At 44.6% G+C, this 21663-nt stretch overlaps 1 protein-coding gene across 3 annotated transcripts in view; it reads left to right on the forward strand.

Moving 5' to 3' along the window:
* Positions 1–21663, forward strand: part of DDAH1 (dimethylarginine dimethylaminohydrolase 1) — a 98045-nt gene that overhangs the window by 53917 nt on the left and 22465 nt on the right. The window contains exon 1 of one of the 3 annotated variants that reach the window (XM_021294188.2): positions 13490–13510. The exons of the other annotated variants lie outside the window; for them this stretch is intronic. Within the exon in view, the coding sequence (XP_021149863.1) occupies positions 13505–13510 (6 nt within the window). The 5' untranslated portion in view covers positions 13490–13504. Of the gene's footprint in view, positions 1–13489; positions 13511–21663 lie in introns of those variants that run through there. 3 annotated transcript variants of the gene reach the window in all.

Genomic DNA, 21663 nt, shown 5'->3' on the forward strand with positions numbered 1-21663 from the left:
GGCAGATGCTCGCTCAAGTGCGGGTGTGAGCTGTAGCAGCCTACAAGTATCTGAAGTATTTACTGTGAGACATTACTCACACTGAGAAGTGGCCTTGTCCAGGTGTAGTGCAGGCTTGCATGGTAGTTACATAGAAGAGACATGGAAACTGGCTTCCTTAGTCCATCACGAGTTGCACTTTAGGAAGATGCACAAAAGATCTCTCATTCTTGCCTGAGACTTCTATGAAGAGTTTTCAGCAGCTACGTCACCTTGATAGAAATGCTTGCTGGAATTTGTCTCAGGACTTGTGGAAAACTGAATTGGGTGTGCTTGGGGGGTCAGTTATTTGTTCTTTCCATAACACTTGCTTCTCTGGAGTACGTCGCACTGACACCCTACTGTGATGGTGTCTTACCAAGCTGTTTTCTGGGAAGTGGATTTTTTTGTGATACCTTCAGCACTGTAGTTTCCAAATTCAGTTAATCCTGGTGGAAGCAGTCTCGTAGTGTGGAAGCCAACCAGACACCCACAGCAGCGGAGCGAAGAGCAGAGTTATTTTGAAATTCTAAAAATTAAAAAGTGTTTTTTTCACTTACATTCCTGGGTCTTGGCCTGAGCAAGGAGTGGAGGTGCCAAAATACTGCGAGAGTGTCTGCTGTTGCAGTATGTCTGGCCGAACCAGAAGCAGGAAATTCTTGTGAGAGCCTGTCTCATGAGATTGCCAGCCAGCTCCAAGCCTTGCCCCTCCTTGTCCTGAGTGTGAGCTGGTGAGGTGGGAATGTGCTTGAGAGTAAAATACTTGAAGGTGGGTAAAATGGTTTGTTGGAAGTGATAGCAGAGTATGTGTGCATGGGGGTGTTGTTTTTCTGTTTTGCACAAAACAGAATGGAGTGAACACGTGAAGCAAACTTGCAGCACCCTCCTTCTTCTAGTGGAGGAAGAATTAGGGAAAACTCACTGTACTCATACTTCTCTGCCAGAGCTAGTCTGCATCTTGTTTGAAGGGGGCCCAATCCAGCCTCCTGGTTCATAACATCCTTTTAAAAACTTGCAGGTCAGGAGTTTTTCTTACCCTAGGCTAGACTCTGCTCTAAAACTTTCCATGTTGTCCTGTGCAGAGCTGCCTTGGCAGGAGCAGGGGTGCAGGCGCTGCAGCAAGAGCCCTGGTGCTTTAACTCCCCTGTCCAGTAGACTTATTCCACCTTGGCTTCATTTCAAGACTATTTAAAAGGCTGTAGCCAGTCTTTGCTGCTGTTTTCAGCATTATTGCTCCTGGTGGAGCTGTAACAGTGGGAAACTTTAAAGGGAAAGGACACAATGGAAACTGATTTAAAAAAGTGGAGAGTTTTGGGGTACAATAAAGCATTGCCTAAAGAAAGGAGAGGGCATAAGGTGAGGCCTTAAAAGGCATGTATTCAATCACAGCAGGGCAGGAAATAGCTTTAGGAGAATTTTTTCTTTGGTCCATTCATAACCTGGTTTGTACCTCATTAACTTTGTTAGTGCTTTTTTTCTTCTGAAATTCAGGGTAGCTTATTCCAACTGAAGTCAATGTGAAGAGTCATTCAGCACCGAGCACATGAATCCTCTTGTGCAGATTAAATGAGAGAAGCTCCCAGTGTTGCTCTCATCCTATAGAGATGAGAAGCACGTTGGGGATGTGCTGATGATATGTGCTTTATTTACTCCGTTCCATGGAGCTACATTAAGCTTTCCAGAGGTGCCTTTTCCAGGGTGCTCGCACCACTTTCCTATAATATGTTGAATGTGCAAATGGCAACCAACCCCTGTGAAACCAGTTGCATTTTTGCTACTGGTTGCATTAAGCCTGCTAGATTGTTAGAAGTGCCTAGTGTATGAAGCATTTGCCATAAAACCTGCATGGCTTAAAACAGGCCTGCTTGTTTAAGATCTTGGAGATATTTCCTCTTTCAGCCATTCCCTGCTTACCTAACAACTGCTGGTTTTGTGAACTGTTGTTCTGCAGTGCTAAAATTGGATTTCAGGTATTTTAAACTGTATTTCCTTATATCCTATAGGAAAGACAGCTTGGGTTTTGTCTTGCTGATGAAGCTTAATTTGAATTACTTTCTTCATCAAAACCTATTTAATTAAAGATTCAGTGCATTCTGTATAGCGTAACAGTGAAAAATACAGAAGTGTCCCCTGGGCAGCCAGCTGCTGAAAGGGAGGGATTAACTAGAGCAAATAGGGTAAAACGTTGTGGGATTAGACTGCAGTGAGCAAGATACAGGTTCCATACTATGGGAAAATGGGAGGGATAGTGAAGTGTTGCAATGGGTTGTGTGGGTGTTTGGGAACTTTCCAGTCCTGGAGAGCAGGCAGGTGTGCCTCTGTGGGATGCACTTATCCTGCCTGTGGGTAGGAGGATGGACCTCTCGCTGTCCTCTGCTGCCCAATAAGGAGGTTTAGTGTAGAGAGAACAAAAGGTAGAGGGTGGACACTTGTGACCTTTTGCAAAGCTGGTATGGTTTGCGGTTATATGGGTCTCATTAGAGAATGAAGAAACAGCAACCCAGAAGGCAGAGAATGGAAATCTAACACATGATGCACTGCATTTGAGACAGGAGCACTGGTCATACCCCACTGCTTGGCTTCGTTTTTGTCCGTGTACCACAACTGTGTGTTTGTGTATGGGGGGAAGAGTGGTTTATCAAGTAGCCGTTCATTAACAAACACTTGCAAAGACCCACAGAAAACCTTTTGTGCCAGGGTCTTTGGTGTTGGTGGGCTCTGCGCTGGATGGAGAAGTGTTTCTGTGATTCCCCCAAGTGGCGTGACATTGTCACTGGAGCATCCACACTCGCTATTAAGCTGTAGATTGAACTTCTGCTTCGAGGTGGGACTCATAAGCTGTGTGTTGGGTTTTTGGGGTTTTGGTTTGTTTGTGTTTGTTTTGTTTTCTTGAAATGAGAGATTTTGTCTTATTTGTGTTTCAAATTTTTGTTTGAGAAGAGGAATAACTTACGTGGAGGGGGCATTTCAGTACAAATCTCATGAGCCTGGAAAAAATTCCAGGCTGCATTTAAAAAGCTTGCTTGTACTCTTTCTGAAGTGCCTGTTGATCTTGTTTGCTCTAATTGCAGAGGGAAAATCGTAAATGAACAAATAAACCATCAGAAAGCCTTGCATCACTGGTCAGACCTGCTGTTGAGCAAGGAGCCTACTGAAAACCAACACTTACTTTTTCTGGTCCCAGTTCTTCTTGTCTGTTCAGGTTTGGTTTTTGCTTAGTTGGGTAGGGTTTCCCATATTCAGAGCAACAAAATGTTGGTTGCAGGTTCTTTTCCAGCATGAGGTTTGTGGCCCTCGCTCACTCAGTTCCTTGGCCTTTGAAGGCATTTTGGTTCTCTACCCACTGCAGCCACTGGTTGGTGGACGGGCTCCCCCCACCAGCTTGGCTCAAGCAGAGTGGTGTCACCAGGGAGCTGTGCCCTGGCACTGCCATGCTGTCTGCCAGGACCCCAGGGGTGGCACAGCCCTGATGGGGAGCCAGGAGCTCCCCTGCTCCCAAAGGAGCTTCTGGGAGCACCCGTAGCTTCCCTTGGCTGAGGCAGCTGGGTGGAGATGCACTGTTTTCTGTCCATCCACAGCAGATAATGAACCTCCTGAGCTGCGGAGGTGTGGGAAAGACTCATTAATTTCTGTAAGGGCACTTGGAAGCAGTTGTTTACATGCCAAGTGTCTATTGATGTGACTAGATTTTAACTGCAAGCAGGAATGGAGAGATGCAATTACTGCATCTTGGTTCTGCAGTCTGAGCCTTCTGCAGATGGCTCTGTCAGAGCTCCTCTCTTCTCAGTATTTCCACAGTGTACAGGGAGCTCCATGCTGCTTTTATGCTGCGGTAGCTGGTGTCTGGGGTCTAATTTGCTGTAGCATGAGCCCTGGTAACTGTGATAGAAGGCAGAGAATGAGCTTGTCCAAACACAGCAGCTTTTTTATTTTTTCCAAGCAAAATCCACGCAGCATTTCATAGCCAACACTGGAAATACCATGTTGGAAAGCTTAACCCTCTGTACATTTTAACTGAGATATGCATGGAGACCACTGATTTCCTGGGCACATGTGCTGCTTTGGGTGCTGCTCCCTGGCAGAGCAGGCAGGTGGAAAATGAGTTACCTGAGACCTTGCAGGACATGATCTGAACTTACAGATTTTGGTAAGAGACAAAGGAAGCACAAAAATAGTGGTATTCTGTTGGAGGCTCTAGTGTGATACGATGAGCCAGGTAGTGTCTTGTGGAGCATCTCTGCTAGCACAGGGTTACATCAGTTCTGCTCTGTGCTAGGCAGTTTCTTACGGACCTGTTGTGTGCAATGGGAAATTGCTATTGCAGGAAATACTGGAAATTGAGAGATCTCCCTTAGCTTGAAGAGGTTCACTAAGCATCCCCATCCCCAGCTAAAATGTTCTCATATGTAGTGTAGATGTGCATATATACACAGTGTATGTAATTATATGTGGAGTTACCTGTTCATAGTGAATGATACTGTAGTTTTTTATTACTGCAGGAACCTGCTCTTATGTGGTAATGTCTGCTGAGAATTAAGTCCATCATTGAGAAATATATTCGGTCTTGTGCAGGTCTTAAACTGGGACCTAGGGGCAGGAAGAAGTGTCCTAAATGACCACCCTAGGTAACTCTCTGAAATAGCATGGTGTCCTCGTTGCCTACCTTTCTTTTTAATCTTTCTCCCTGACTCTATTCCAGGACATCTTGTGGAAAAAGGAAAAATCATTTCCTTTAAAACTGTTTTTCTTCTTCCTGTAGATGTTTTTTTTCCCCCCTCTACTCTCAAGTTAAATGGGAAAACAAAGTGCGCAGTACTTCTCCTGCAGAGCTAAATATTGATGAAGATTAAGATGCATTAAAAGACTGAGGAAATTCATGGGACAGGAATAAAAATAAACAAAACCTAGAAAAATTTTAAAAAATGTTCAAGTATGAATAGCCCTTTATCTTTCTACCTTCCTGGATGACTTCCAATAAAATGTTTCAGCATCTTGATGCAAATGTTCCATTTTCATTGAGCTGGGGACAAGGAAGTGCTGTACAGTAACAGTTTTGGGGGGGAAAATGTTCTGCACTGTGTTGGTCTTGGACTTCCTCAGAGTATTTTTGTTCCAGATGTTAAACTGTTATTTTTTCAGAAGCCTTGTTAAGTTGCCAGAACATCAGATTTTTTTTGGAGGATTTTCTGAACCCCAGCTGATTATCACAACACACAAGAATCCAAACTTGGGTTTGGCCTTCCCATGCTGCAGCAGCTGCAAAAAATCTGTGCAAAGGCGCAGCTTTGCAACACCATCATCAAATGCCCTTATAGGGTAAAACAGGGAGTGAGGGAGTTCTGCTCTGCTGCCTCGTACAGTGTGGGGATTCACGTCAGCCATCGAGTAACATCGAGTTCCGCAAAGCAGAAATACCGCTGCACGCATGCTGGGGCGGTAGCAGAGCTCCCAAAAGAGCAGCAGCAAAGCAACCCAGGGATGGAAAAAGTGACATCCCATCTGCCTCCATCCAGGCACGGGACAGCCTGCTTGGAGCGGAGGCAAAATCAGTCCCCGGTGTATTTTGTTTCGAGATATAACGGTGGTTTTTTTTAGCTGGTGGTATGTGATGATGCTGGTGGTACATGTTGCTGCTTGATTGAAGTCAAATACCGGATCCCCCTCCTGCCCGTGGCTCCCTCCCTGACCAAGGCGTCTGTGCCCCAGCTCCTTGCAGCCCCGCTGCTCACATTCTTTTCAGCCCTTTGATCTAATCCTTATAGAAATAGGTGGAAAAATTTCCTAAGCTCTGGTTTGTCTATTGAGAGTGATGTCAATGGGAAGCTTCTCTTTACAAAAGCAATAAATGTATAAGCACCTTTTGCTTTTTACCTGCTTCTCTCTTTACCTGCCTAATCTTTGTCTTTGTGTCTTTACAGAAACTCTCAGCTACGGTATTTTTGTGTTTGTGTCTTCCTGACTCTTGCTGTACCTCCCCTGCTGCTTTTGTTTTGCTTTGAAGCAAAGCCCATGCAAGCAGAAACCTGTGACTATCCTAGTATTGAAGACAGTGTGGAGCTCAACGTGCTCAAATTCCTTTCCCTGACCACAACCCCCTTTTTGGAGGCGAAGTCTGCCAGCCAACTCAGGCACCCTGCTCTTCCATGCCAAAGAAAGCTACTTATTTAGCCAAGCCCATCTGCTTTACCTGGAAAAGGGCTGCTGGAGGTTGCTGGAGCACGAGAGGCTTCTGCCTGCAGTGGGTGGGATCCCCAAGCTGCTGGTGGTTGGGGCAGCATGGGGCTACAGGCTTATGACAAATGCATGGGGCTAATGGCAAGCAGGCTTAGCACACTGCAGCTTTCCATCGCCTTGGGTCTGAGCCTGGTCTGTAAGGACTAGGCTGTTCTTTCCTGTGAGCAATATGGGGTCAGAGCACTTGCATGGAGCTCAGGGTGGGTCTTTCACCAAGTGCCACTGAGTTGTCCCCCACCTTGAGGACAAGACCTACTGAGAATATGATAAAGAAAGGTGGCTAAGATGTCTGTATTTTTAAATGGGGTTTCATTCAGTTCAGTACCAAGCAAGTGGTGGCTTGAGGCAGTTGAGGTAGAAAGGACAACAGTGTCAGCTGTCCTCTGCTGTGAATATTGATGTCTTAGGGAAGGGATGATGAAAAACAGAGTCAAAAAATTGAGATATGAGCAGGTGCAATGGATAAATCACCATAAAACAGAGTGAAAACCTCTTCAGACCCCTGGAGCTGAAGTTTGTGCCAGAGATCCAGAGAGACTCTTCACAGTAATGACATGAAGAGGCTGGGACACTGGGGGAGAGCTGTCCCTGTATCCTGGGACCAGACCCGCTTACTCCAGAGGGGTTTCACTCTGGTGTCCAGTGTGCCACAGGAAAAGCTCTGGTCGTGATTCATGGTCTTAACCAAAAGAGAAGGGTCTGTGACTTATCCTCTGTCACTTAGTGCCCTTGCTGTGTGGGACTAATCCCAGCAGTGCTTTTCTGGTTTTGTTTATTTTTTTAATAGTATTTCATAAAGGATTTACTCCAGTCTGGTTTTGTGTAGGAAGATTTCCACAGGGAGAGCATAGAGCAAACTCTTCTAAAGTAAAAGCTGAAATTTAGGGAAAAACTGGTCAATGAAAACAGAAATTTGGCAGTAGGAATACAGATGATCTTGTCTCTTTTGTGGCAGCCTGGTCCTCAGCTGGTCTTTGGAGGGCGATAAAGTGAATATAGCAATGTGTCAGGATGGATATTTGCACTCTGGTGCTGCTTCCTGCTCTTCCTCTCTGACTCACAGACTGCACAGAGATGTTTAAATATTTTAAATGCCAGTGGGCCCCGTAGCAGTAGGCGTGAGATTAAGCCCATCTTTTAATTGATGTGCCTCTGGATAGACCACCCCCATTAGTGTCCTCCAGATGCTTCCATTTCAGAGCAACGGAAACGGAAGAAGCCATCCCTTATTTACACAAACTGATGGATTTTAGCAGTTTCCCTTGAAAGGTACCATTATGCTAGTTAAGTAAAAATAACCACTAAACAGTCTTGGTTATCATAAAATTGAGATGCTGCAGTTCAATTGTATTTCCAGACTCGGGCAAGCTGCTGGAATGCATGCAGTTTAACTTTCCTCTATGATATAATAGTTTAAAAGAGATCAGGGTACATTTTACCATAGTGTCTAGCAATGTGAGTTTATTCAGACTTTTGGCAGGCAGTTCTGCACACTCTTGCTAAAACTGTGAATCATCCATTGTTGGCTGATTGCACTCTAGTTGCTAAGAGATCTGTCAAGTGCATACTGAGGCTTAATTCTACATTTGCTCTAAGAAGGGCTAAATGTATTAAATTGGAACATGTCACATCCTTCCTAAACAAGTAATTAAGGCACTGTTATGAGCCTGTCTGATGGAGAGAAAAGAAGGAGCTGGGAACAGCTGGAGGATTTAACTTGGGCTGATGTTGGTCTCCTCTGTCTGGGAACACTAGACTTATTGCATGTTGGATTTTCACAACCTGATGCATAGTGGAAAGAGAAAGGGGAGGGAGACATTAAAAAAATAGAGTTTGCAAAAGGGCTTGTTTTTCAGTGTCCTTATATAAACCTCTTAAAATGATCTAATGCTATTTCACAAAGTGTAATTTTTAGTAATGGAAAGACAATACGTCAGTGTTTCCCAAGCTGCTTTGCCCTCCGCCCCCTCCCAAGTGAACTCTGCTGCTCACGCTGCTCCTCCCCAGTTATCCCATTGCTTGGATGTGCTGCAATATGGATCGCAGATGCTGTGTGCTTTCATTCAAGATCATGCTGTTTAATGTTCCTGTTTGCTAAGTACACCAGCAGAAGTGGCGAGTAAGTGGCACTGTAAGGTATCTTTAACCACCTTCTCTGTGCTAAATAGCCACAGGCTTTTCCAGGGAGACCTTTTACTACCACAAGGAGAAAATTGATCCGTTTGTCGACAGTAAACCGAGTACGTCATCTGTTTCTGTGAGCATACTCCTGCCTGTGTGGGGATGTGGGCAGCAAGTAAAAAAAAATAAAGTAAAAGATAAAAGTTCTTTAGTCAAGATTTTTCAGACTCATCTGTTCCAAAAATTACATAATTTGCACTGGCATTAGCCACTGTCTGAAAGTGCCTTAGTTTCTCATCAGGCTCTGTATCATCATCTTCACTGAACAAGGAAGAAAAGTCGTGAAGTTGCGGTTTGTCCAGCAGTGGTCCCTGGTGCCTGGACTAGCAGTAGGCTCCTGGCTTCAGCCTTTTACCTCTCCTCTTCTCCCAGATCTACGCTGTCCACATTGGGGTGGACTGCTCGCTGTGAGCCATGGGTGCCCTCCGCTGGGGCTGCAAAGAAGGGAGAGAGTTTAACACAATCCTTGCTAAGTTATCTAAATGATAAATTATCTTCCTTTTAAAAATAAACATTATTCCTGCATCAACCATGGTTCCTGGTTTGAATTCAGCTTCTATGTGCTGTATCTTTACAGAGCCTGTTACTGAGTTTCTATTCCTTGCATAGGTCTTTGAAGACATGACTGAAGGTCTTTATAATCCTCTTTGATCAGTGAAACAGACTGAGCTCCATTAATGCTGCTTTGATTGAGGTTTAGGAAATGATGCCTTCCTCCTGATGGCTCCTCTTCGAACCCTTCCTGACTGTTGGATGTTCTCCATGTGGTGGATGTCATACTGGAGCACAGCTCTGGCAATGGTGCATGCTGGCACGCTGGATCTCTCAGCCCTACGTGGAGTTCCCTTGGTTGTCCATCCGAAGGTCTCTTCAGTTGCGGGATTGCGATCACAGCTTGCATGCAAACGATCTTTTGTGATGGGTCTGTTTACAAAACTAAACAGATGGCCCATCCTCTGGCTGTGGCCTGAGGTCCTCATGCCACCATGCAGCCTTTGTGGTGGCCATATGGCCATGTGTGTTGGTTGCTTATACCTCTTGTGCCACCTGCTGTGCTCAGGGTTTAACCCCCTGGCTGCTGAGCAGTGGTAACCATGCACTCTCAGGCTCTTTCTGTGAAACTGGAGTGACCTTGAACTGATGAGTTTCTGCTTGAAACACACCTATTCTGCAATGATTTCCATTTGAAACAGGTCTTGAGACATGTGCAAACATCTGAGTACCGGCAGCAGTATCCACTTGTATACATTTTAACCTGGTGCGTCAGTGCTATCACTGCTGTGAACTGGGTTTATACTTTCATCCAAAGGTGTATTAATACTGGACAAGATTGACTTTCTGTAAGTACATGCTGATTGCTATTAATTATTGGATTGTTCAATTCCTTATTACTTTCTTGTCAGTCATTTCATAAATTCGTCTGGCATCCCTGTTAGGTTGTGAAGGATTATGGGCACTACAGAACTCTTCCTTAGGTGGAAATCATCCTGACTTGCTGTTTTAGAACTGCTTTTTAATAACTGCTGCTTTAGGTCCTCTCATGTTAGGGCTGGGATGAAAATTTCTCTCTGTAATAAAATCTGCATATTTAAATGGCTTTTTCTTCATGCAGAGCAGAAATATTCGTTTAGTACTTTTACCTTTTCGTAGTGAATATTAAAAGTTTCACCCTCTCCAGGTAGTAATGAATCACCACCATGGTTGCTATTCCTGTTGTTTGTAACATAAGCAAAGGAGAAATAAAAAGGCCCCTGTGAATTTTGATTCTGCTATTGAGAGGTTTTCACTAGGTTCTTCTGCTTTTATAAGTTCTCTTAATTTCTGACATATTGTGCTAAAACTTACTTGTTATAATTGTTTTGGCTTTTATATCTGATTTAGTGTCCGCTCTACACCAATTAACTTATCCATAATTTTTGATCCTTATTCTACTACATCATTCTTTCTCACATGTGAGTACGGGCTTTCTGGATATTTAGTGACATTTTCTTAAAACTGCTCCTGGGCATCACTTATTTTTAGCATTCAAATTAGCTGCTTACTCATTTGGCTCAAATTTTTCAGCTTTGTGAAAAGGCTTTTGAAAATTATTAATTCTGTGTGTTTACTATATAACTGCTTTCAGTTATTAGGTATGTCCGTTTTGTCTATGAAATCTCTCACTCGTTTGGTGCATTTTAGCTTCACCACTTTATCTGTAACTGAAAGAACATGGATTGTTATTTGTATTCTGAATAAATTACTGTACCTTTATAAATTAATATCTACTAACCGTGCATGAGGTTTTGCAGAAGCATCATCTTTCTGGTTGTTGTAATGAGTGGTCCCTGGAGGAGATGCTGTATTTCTTCTCTTGGAGCAGAGTCGGTATTGAAAAGACTTGGTGTATTTCAGTGCACTGGACACTTGCTTCCTGCTGTCGCCCTCTTTTCAACCTGTTACTCTGCTGAACTGGAAGATGAATGTGGAACAGGCCAAACACAACATTATATTCCTTTTGCTCTGCTCTTGCAGACTGTATTCATTTCTGCAGCTGCTCTTTACTGTTGAGTAGCTACAGTTGTAACTTCGTCACTAGCCAGAACAGGTAGGAAAACAGATGTTCTACCTTTCTCCTTCAGCACTTACCAGGTGTAGAACATCAAAAGCATTCAGCAGTAGATAGACACAAGTTTTAAAGACAGCAGTAACATCTACGAAGAGTATAGCAGTTACTTTTTCCACAGCTTTCCACTTAATTGCTTGGCCCACAGATCTGTAGTCATGTGGAGTGTTGAGTTAACACCAGCCAGCAGAAAACCCTTCCTACTGAAGAAGCTAAAAAACTTGCTGTACAGTGTATGCTTGTCTGTGGTCTTTTGAAGTGTAATCCAGTGATCATGAGGAGTGAATGAGGAGCTCTTCAGCTGTCTTCCTTACATGGGGCTATGTGACTAGCAAGTTTTAGGGCATCTTCATTTTTTCCAGGATGCCTGCAGGAGAGGCTCTAAGGGCTTGATGCTGCAGTCAAGGGCAGTCATTCTTGGGCCAGGTGCTCCTGGCAGTTTCCCCCATGCTTGCCACATGGTGCTGGCATCATTTCCTTGCTCCCAGGCTGGATGACATGGCATGCCCACAGCTGAGACCTCTCGGTAGGGCTGGGGCTTTCCTGGCTGGGACTGGGGTCCTCTGGGAGGCTCAGCCACCCTGTGCAGCAGTGACGTCCTCCTTGGTGGGGCAGCAGCTGCCAACAGCCAAACTCCAAAACAGCTGCCCAGGGAACTCAGAGTTCAGCTCCTCAATGGCAGGAGCACATTAAGTAATTTTCATTTAACTTTTCCACAAATGAACCCCACTCCAGTCCAAGGTTTGCCTTTTGTTTGCAGGAGGTTCTGCAGGTACCCTGGGCTCTGGCACCATCTTTGTCTGGGATTGCTGCAGTTACAAGCTGTCAGGTTACTTCTACACCTCTGATGGTGTTGATAGCATTTGGTGAGGTAATAGTTTCCATTATAAAATAGAAATTTCAGTGTTTCCTTTTATTTCTGTATGGCAGTGAAGTTACGTAGTAGTGCACAGAGAAAGGAAAAGCCATTAGGCTGGCTATAAAGTAAAGCTGGAGTCTGCTGTATCATCGACTCGGCTGTTTTTCCATCCTTCCTATTCCCACATGAGTCTGGAAACAGGCCGCTGTTGCTTTGTGTCAGTCAGTCGTGCTGCTGCTGTTTGCTCTGTGTCATGGTGGATTTGGGCCAGGCTTCTGTCAGGCAGGTATCACCCCAAATGTGTGACCTGTTGGGAGGATCACGGCTTCACCACGTCCCCCAGAGTGGTGCCTCGTGCACGTGGAGCTGGAGGCGGGCGGGAGGGCAGAGCTTGGGTGCTCGGGTACATAACCCCCCGGGAGCATCACTGCTGCTCTGTGAAGGGGACTGGCTTGGGTGCAGTGAAACACGGGCACGTACTGCCTCAGATACAGGAGGTGTAATTAGGAAATGTAGGCCATTAAATTCAATTAGCCCAGTACAGTGCAACTGGAAAGAGTTCTTACAGGATTTACTCCTCCTTCAGAGCAGCTCTTATCGAAAAGTACCTTAAGTGCCTTAAGTGAAACTAATTTCTAAGGTGTGTTTAAAAGCCTGCAGAGAGATATTTCCCTTCCTAAAGAAACTGTTTGCAAGACAAAGTAATCAGAGATCAAAGAATTTGCAGCGTGGTGCCCCATGGGTAGGGTTGCTGAGCAAAGCGGAGGCTCAGTTTGCAAACGTGCATCTTATTGAAGGAGCATGATTGGGTTCAGAGTCTCACACCTAAAGCATCTTTCTACTAGAAGGGCTTTAATTAAATAGAATCTTTGAACAGTTACTTTCTACTTAGCTGTTATTTTGCTTTTCATTTTTCCCTCTGTCCCTGTGCATTGCAAATAAGTATGTTGCTTTCCCTTTGTTTACTTCCATTTGTATTTTATGCCTGTGCAGTGGAAGATGTTTATGCAATAACGAAGTGCAGTACTAACCAACTTGCCTTAAAGGAGTTCCTTTGGCTTGTACCTCGTTAATATTTGTTGCATAGATACGACTTTATAGATCAGAGTTTGTATGTGTGCCCTGTTTTTTTTCTGTATGAAACATCACTGTATGAAAGACAGGTGGCTATTTCCTTTTTCCAAGCATTTAGTTGTCTTCCATAAGCAAGAAATTAACAATTTTTCAGGACTTTTGGTGATGTATCGCCTATATCTGAAGTTGATGCTCTATCTCGGGGTGGATGAGTGCCTTTGACAGCAGTTCTGACAGTGAGGTTTTAGAGTGGCTTTGGGAAGGCTCCCGTGCTCCTTCTTCCAGGCCAAGGCCATGGTTCTGTGTCTTGGTGGGTCGTTGTCTCCTCTTGAGTAGTAGGACTCAATGCCATTATGCAGGAGTTTTAATCACCGTAATCTTCCTGTTCTAGAACTCTCTGGTCTTGTGACTTTACTGAACAACAGCGTCCAGAGCCCCAGAGACATCAGTGAGAGGAGGCAGGGAGTGAGCAGGCTGGTTTAAAAGTAGGAACCGTGTTTTGTGAGGATCATGATAATGTGACCTACATTACAATGAAGGTAGTCTGCCTACAGTTATCAGTTCTTTTAAATGAAATATTGCCTGTGAGTTTCACGCCTTAAAAATACAAAAGGCAAGAAGAGAGCTTGTGCTGTAATCCTTCTGTCACTAGAGGCGCGGGAGGGCGAGGGATGTCCTGGCAAAGCAGCCCGAGAGGCAGCATCGTCCCTCTCTGCATGTGCAGGGTGTGCAGAGAGCGTCTGGGGGGACAGAGGCTCTTCTGAGCCCGGCACTGTGGGCAGCTGCCCCAACACTTGGTGAGCTTGCAGGGCGCTGCATGCACAAAAGTTTCTGCCTCTTAAAAGGTGTGGTTATAGAGAGACTGCACCAACTACTGTATCTTGCTCGTGTTCTTCGTGTTTTTGTGCTTGCTGCTTTATTATCATTTCCCCCTTATGACTGTAAGCCTCAAATGGGAAGCCGGTGCAGAAGCAGGACTTGCAAAGCTGGTGCTTTCTTCACATTTGTCAGTTTGAATTTAAGGAACTCATCCAAAGATGAATAACTGCATATATTACCCATATTACTGCATCTTTTTCTTTAAAGCTTAAGAATTTGTTAAAACTTGTCAGCATAGTATTAGGCTGCTGAAGGGTATTTTCAGGCTGAAATGTCCCACCTAGCACTGTGATGGCCAATTTGTTCAACAGATGACTCCCAGGTTGCTTATTTGTATTGAGATGTATTTTTGACTGCTTAAAACTGTTAGTGTGTTTTCAAGGATTTTAATCTCATTTCATGTATACCAACAAACTTCCATAATACTACTGGGATGACACTTTTCTTACCCAGCAGTGGAAATGATACTGGAACTAGTTGGGAGACAGAAAATGGTCAGAATTTATACTTTCTGCCATTATTGTTGTTATATATGTCTAGACACTTCAGGGCACTCTTGCAGGATGTGTTAGCATAGCTAAAATAAGACAGACAAGTCAACTTCTCTGCAAGCATGAATGAAACCTATTATTAGAGGAGAAAAAACGCTGGGTTAGTATAACCTCTGCCCGTGGGGCCCTTGTTATAAAATAACATGGGAGCAACCGGATGCTCCTCAGCAAAAGGCCAGTTATTGAGTGAATTCAGTGTGAAGAAAAATGTTCTCTTTGCCTGTGACGATGGTTGTTGCTCCTTGAGCTGGGCTGGCTTCGGGCGGTTCTGGGCTGGCGCCCGCTGGAGCAATTACTTCTTCTCCCTGCCTGTCTTTGGTATGTGGCAATGGGGGACCTGGTGGTAACTGGGTCTCCTCTATGGCTGACTGGATGGGACCAAATCTTCCTGATGATGATCCTCAGACATTTGTGCCGCTGAAATCTGTAGGTTGGTTCCCATATGCCTTAGAGAGGTGATGGGAAGAGTTCAGAGTGGGGTGGGATGATGGTTCACTGCTGGGATGGAGCTGGGTGGGAGCTGCTTTTCAGCAAAATCAGGTTAGTTAATATAAAATTAGAGCTTCTAAATCCCTTTCTGAGAAGTAGACTCACATGCTTTTCAATGTTAGAAATTAGGAAATTAAGAGTCCTCTTGGCACAATGACATGTGCACACAGCAAGATCGGAAGGCAAAAGCAGGCATGCCAGCAGCTTGACCATTAACTGCAAGGAATCTAACAAAATCCATCTTGATGCAAAACAAACTCTCTTGAAGCTTTTTGCAGAAGTTTTTTATATTTATTATGGTTGATATAACTAATTGTTGGAGGGAGGAGATTTTTGCTGAGCTGCAAACTCAAATGAATTTTCAGACCAGAGGAAGATTGATTAGGCGCTAGGGAAGCTGGGAGGAACTCATACCATTTACCACTATGTGCAAATTGTGAGCACCCTGTTCAAGAATTTACAAAACCCCAAATATCGCTGTTGAGGTATAATTATTTTTCATGTCTTTAGTGTAGATTTTCCTTTGAAAAGAGTTCCCTACCTTAAAATAAGCAGAGTATTACCCTTGCCAAAGATCTTTCAGCCTCTTTAGAATAGGGCATTTAGATTACTGGGGACAAAGTGAGTATCTTGAATGCTCTGTGTCAAGGCATGAACAAACGGCACAGAAACAGGAGTACAGTACAGAGTGAAACCTGACAACTTGGTGTTAAAGGAAAGGAATGCTACTGTCTGGTTCGATTGTGATCAACTTATCTTCAAGTGGGTTTATTAGCAATTTAATGGAATATTGGTTATTCAAGAGCCATAATAGCCCTGGTTGAAATGTCCCTTCTGCGGGTTTTCCCATACCCTGTGGAATGAGCAGAATGTGACAGTTGAGCTTTCAACAGGCTTCATGAATTTTAAATACTTTTCAGCTGTGAAATGGGGCACATGGCGTGTGGTCAAGGGTGGACAAGGAGCTGGCAGCCGCTGGGGGTATTATGGGATATTGAGTGTCTGGGAGATAATGAATGCTTGGCTTATCCAGGTGCATTCTTGGCCCGCTGTGCATGTCCAGGCAGAATGGAATATATTTCTCTGTCCAACACTTAACAATTGATCATTTTGTAATTGTAAGCAGAAAGTATTGAGAACGTTACTTTCTCAGCATGCCTGTGTAAGACTTAAATTTCATGTCATCGTCTTTATCTGGCAAAATCGTCACTGTTTTTCTGTAACAATGCATTCATGCGGCTTAAACTTTTCCACTAACCTGATTTTATGCTTAGTGGATCTTAGTGAGCCTTTTGTTCTGGTGACTTTAAATCTCCGTCTTTTTAAGCATGCTTTTTTTTTTCCCCTCCTGTGAATTTTTTTATACCCAGTTGAAATTATTTCCCCTTGCTGTGGGCTGAAATTTCAGCCCAACTTTTTGCAGCAAGCAAGCAGGTTGCTGGCTTCTGTTCTGTGGGGAAATAGTGTCCCTGCATTGTAAAGGTGAAGTGGTGGGTGAGGGGAAAGGGGAACCCAAGCATGGTTTACTGCTGGTGAGCTGCACAGAGCTGTTCTCTTGTGCTTTGGTTCTGCTTAGCTATTAAAGCAAAATATTTTCAGGATAGCCAGAATCATTGTGGTTTTAACTGTGTGAACCTGGAGGAGAAGGTTGCTGCTCGACCCCCCAAGACCTGCATGGCTGGAGCTTCCCTCCTGCATGGCTGAGAAGCTTTTCTGGGACAAGAAGCCCCAGAGGCCACCTGCCACCTTCTGATCCTCCTGTGTGTGCCAGTCCCTCTCTGTGCTGCCCCTGGTCCAGCTCTTTCCATGTTTCTCCTTCCCCATCAACCCCTAGTGATGCTGTACTCACCCTGACCTCAGGTCGCTCTCTAGGGGCAATGGCCATTTGGCACCAGGTTCATCAGCTCTACACACACAGTTTGTGACTATTTCAGTAGTCAGGCAGTAAGTGGGTTTGGATCCATAATTAGCAGTGTGTGTGCAATAACGAATGGAGTAATTGTGTGGCCCTTTCTGAACTGCATGGTTCATAAACTGCCCAAACTGCCAAAAGCTGTGCTGGCTTGGTGCAAGCTTTGGGTAATGGCAAAACTGTCTCCAAGCTGCAACCTGAAAGTGTTAGCGTGTGATCTGTGTAGCAGGAGCAACTAACAAGTTCTTCTTGAGGACATGGCTTGGGAATATTGCAGTCTTCCTTCTTGGCCCTTCTGTGGCCTCATTTAATGAAAAATGCTTGAGGATAAGCCATGCTGCATGCAGGCTGGGTGTCAGGTCTGGCTGAGCAGCTGGAAGGAGCACCGCATCTGCCAGCAGAGACCGGCGCTGGCTGCTTGCTGGTGGGTACACGGCACGGCCACTGAGGCACCACAAGTCTGGCAGATGCTACGGCACAACTAACCCCACTCTTTGTGTAAGGACCTGGCCTGGAGCTCTGTGTCAGCAGAGAGCAGCAGGGTAGGATCAACTGAAACCCCCAAAAAGGGTTTTCTGGGTGTTCTGATGTAACGCTATGTTTTGTGTGGTGCACAGCCTAGTTTGATGAAATTGTGCTTGGGTCACTCTGAACCGAGTGGCGTGGATGCGACTTGTCTGGGTGCCTTGGGAGAAGCGCATCCACCTGCACTATCCAGATGTGTCCTGCCCAGCAGCTGGCAATTTGCTCTGGGACCAGACTGCTGCTGGTCTTCACCTCCTCTCTCATTCCTGAAAGAGGCAGTGGGATGGACACAAAGGGCCCAAGTGGGTGGAAAGGGGGATAGATTGCCAAAGCAAACTGGTCTGTCAGCTGGTGGGGGTGGGAATGGCAGGTACAGGACATTCTTACCAGGCTGTGCTGGCAGCTGTTTGTGGGACAAAGATGACCTTACTTGTCTTGCACTTAACGTGTTCTTAAAGTTTGATCTGCATCAAATAGCAGTTCTGGAGCATCTTGTTCTTCCTTTCTGACCTCTGAAGAGCCAGGGACCTTTTTGATATTGACACTGAGAACAGGAGTCAAACTCTGTTACAATCCACATCCCACAAAGTTCTGAGATCAATACACACAAGGGTATATATCTGACATACTAAGCAAGAAAACCACCAGTAATGGGTTTTTCTTCTCAAAACTCTCAAAACTCTTACAGTGCTGCTTTATTTTCTTTGAATCCTCTGCAAGCCCGGAAGGGCAATGCTTATTGTCAAGAGGAGACAGAGTTTCCTCATCTCCACACATAGCAGATTCAGACAGGCAAGAACTTAGATCATGACCAACACTGGTATCTGGTTTTGAAAAACTGAAGTCTACCCTTTTCTGGCCCTGGATTTGTCCACCTCTGTTTATAGCCTTCACCCAGACCCTTGCTGAAAAATGCATTATATATTGACAGTGGTACTTCGTGAACTCAGAGCTAATGGCTCCAGAAATAGCCACCTCAGAGATATCATAGTCTAACTTCTGCATATATTAAGTCTGACATTTGCTTTGCACAGCTATAAATGACGGTTTAAAACACAATGAAATGGAGATTGAAACCCAATGGTTGTGATTTACTACACCAGAGAAACTAGCGGATGGAACATTGCAGTAGACAGTGCAGTAGTGTGTCTTGGGCTGGGAGTCCTTTTTGCTAGGGCCATGGTCGGTCTCCAGAGAACTGAGCCATTTGCACTTGGAGCTGAGCTCTGCTGCTTTAGAAACCTCATTTAATCTCCACCTCACTGGATGGTCTTCTGCACTGTGAATCTCTCTGCATCCTGTCATTCTAAACAGGTTTGCAGACATCTTTCCCCCTATCACCGAGTGCTCAGAGGAGAAGGTGGATGGATAATTGCAGTCATTAGGAGATGCCTGATTTGGTACCATCCACAACTTCTGCCGAGCCCCAGCTGTGCCCCTGCCCATGGGGCGTTTGGGAGCCTCGCTGGCGCCTGGCCCACAGCCCCCTGCCTGGCCCTGGCACCCCAGGGAAAAGCTGCCCTGCTCCGGGCAGGGGTGAGCCTGTGGCTTGCGAAATCATTGCCCTGTTTCCACTGTCCTTTGAAAAGATAATTTCCTTCTTACTGTCAATAACGTAAATCCCATAACATGGTTAGTGCACAGAAGATCAGTAAATAATTCAGGAAGCAGCCTCCGTTTAGAGTGCATCAAATACTAATATAGAGAAGGAAAAATCCCGCACATCAGTTACAGTAATTGGTGGAAGGCACCGGTCCGGAGGGTAATGAGCTCCATTTTTAAAGCACGAGGAAATTAGATTCTTATAAATGTCAAACGTACTTATTGTCCTCTTTCCTTGAAACAGAGCTGAGCTGGCTGGAGCCCATTGTCTCTCAATCAGCTTTGCTGTGGATTAGACACATCCCGTCTCACACCAGGAATGTGCTTATTAGAAAAAATATCGCTGCACAAAGCATACAAGCTTTAACACTCAACTGATGTACTAATGGGTACATGTACAATAAATCCCAATATCGTGTTACAAACCTTAAGCTGACCTGAGATAATACAATACAGAAATCTTAAAGGATACAGATGAGTGTTTTCTTTGTGTGGTACAATTCTGACTACCTGGGATTTTAGTTTTCAAATAAAGGAGATAAAGTGAGGGAAGATGACTTTTCCTCTTGGCTACTTATGAAAAAAGCAAGCCGTAAGTCTTCTTCATAGTCAATATGCTTGTAATCAGGTCATGTCCAAATACTTTGTGTGTTTTACTGGTGTCTCCTGGGTAACTGTGGCTTCACAAAGGACTTTCTCCATCCACCTTTTTTCAGTTCTCTCCTGGAAAAAAAGGCAAGTGGTGGTTATTTGTTCATACATCAAAGCTAGCTCTGTGAATTAGTCTGTCATTCATTATAAACTCTCACCAGTATGTTTTAAGGCTCCATGCTTCACAAAAAGGGATATCAGTTGTTTGGAGAGGAGAAAATGTGAGGAAGATTTGTAAAATCAAACCCCTTCGCTGCATCCCTATTTTGAACTTCTTACTTGAGGATAACAATCACCTGCCCCTCCTTAGCTGGAGACTGTATCTTGTTTTCTCTCTGGGCTAGGAGCTCTGCTGGGGAGTGGCACAATCCTTCCTTAAGGAAGACTTAAGGATGGAACCAAGCTCTCAATTCTGTTTTGCAACAATGAGATATAGACTCAAGCTACTTCTGTGGATTTTACCACATACTCACCCAAGCTCTGAGTGATTCAGGACGCTGTTTCCGAGATGGTTGTGTGTCAAACACATACCATGGATGTGCTACATTGGGGACAATACTCAGGACTGCTGCAGGATGGCTTTAAAGATTATGTGGTGGAGGTAATGCAAGTCTGTGGTATCCTCTGTGCAGGAAACTCAGTTATATGCAAGCAGATGGGTTCTTTATTTTTGGTTTTGTTTTTCTGGAAACCTGTATTTACAAGTTCTTTTTTTTCTGGTTGCCATTTTAATAATGTCAAGTCTTCCCTCCAATCTTCCCTGCCTCATTTTATGCTCAGTTTTTCATTTCTGCTTCTAGTGAACAAATTTCCTGGTGTTGCCCATAGAAAACAAACAGTAACTTGAGACTGCTGTTTTACACAAGCGATGGATATTGAAAGATATTGCTAGCATGTGTTGCCAGATGTGCTTTCCAATTAAAACTCCAGGAATTTCTACCGATCGCTTAAAAACCCTGCAAAACGTTGAACTGTATACTTCAATCCGTTAACACCCATCGGGGAAAAATGATCCAGCTATTTTATATGGCAGTCATTTTATTTATTTAATTTTGGTTTCATAAGTTAAAATGAGCTCAACTGTTGGGGAAAAATATCTTGATCATCTAATAAATATCTTCAAAGCCTGGAACAATCACAAAGCGAATTAAACTAATGTTCTGTGATTTTGGACAACTTTTAGCTCTGATAGCTTCTCTTAATGTCTGTGCTACAGCTGCATCAACCCCTGTAAAGTAAATAAAGAAACAATTCAAGGTATCTCTGACATAGCCTGGTGGTTAAACGGTGATCAGCAGCTGGTGATTAAAACATAGATATGACTCAACTCATGAATCCAAAGTCAGCATTTACCTTCTAGTATTCTCATTAGCTAGACACTGCATTTAATTGGTGCTCTAGCACAAGTGTTATTAATTGGCCGTTCTGGCCGGGGGGTGTGAGGTGCTGTTGCCTCCGCGCCTGCCTCTCCCTGGAAAGCTCTGCAGTGCCTTTGACTGCATGGCACAACATGGTTGCAGTGCTCAGGTACGGAGTAGGCTTCCCACCTGCTAAAGCCCACACCTGTCTCGGTGACTGGTGCTTGTTTGCTCTGGTCACAGGCAGATCCACCTTTGGGCTTTTGTACCCCCTAACCTCCTGCACATAGTCAAAATGTGTGCTGCTTTTCTTCTCCTCTCAATAATTTGCCTCCTTCTGACCATTAAATTTATTAAAGCCATTAACAAATTTTCCAGCCAGCACACCCAGCTTGCCTGCAATGCTTGTTGCACAGTTTCTGGCCCCGTTAGGTCTGCAGCAGCCTTGCAGCACATGAGGGACCTTCATGTCTTGTATGGAGGCTGGCCAGGTCTTACCTCTTTACTCTCTTAGATGCCTTTCCATGATCCAGAGAAGCTTTTGCTTTTGGCTCTCCCCACAGAAAGTGGGTAGGGTGACCCTGTGCCACAGTACCATCTGCAGGTCTGCTGGTGCTCCAGGCTGGTGGAGAGGTGGTATTGGGAAGGAGGACAGGAACAGTAGGTGCTCAGCAAGGGCAGCCATGGGCTCAGCTTCTTCTGTGAGCCCCGGCAGCTTCTGCCAG

The sequence above is a fragment of the Columba livia genome, chromosome 8, assembly GCF_036013475.1.
Source record: "Columba livia isolate bColLiv1 breed racing homer chromosome 8, bColLiv1.pat.W.v2, whole genome shotgun sequence".
Taxonomy (NCBI): Eukaryota; Metazoa; Chordata; class Aves; order Columbiformes; family Columbidae; genus Columba; species Columba livia.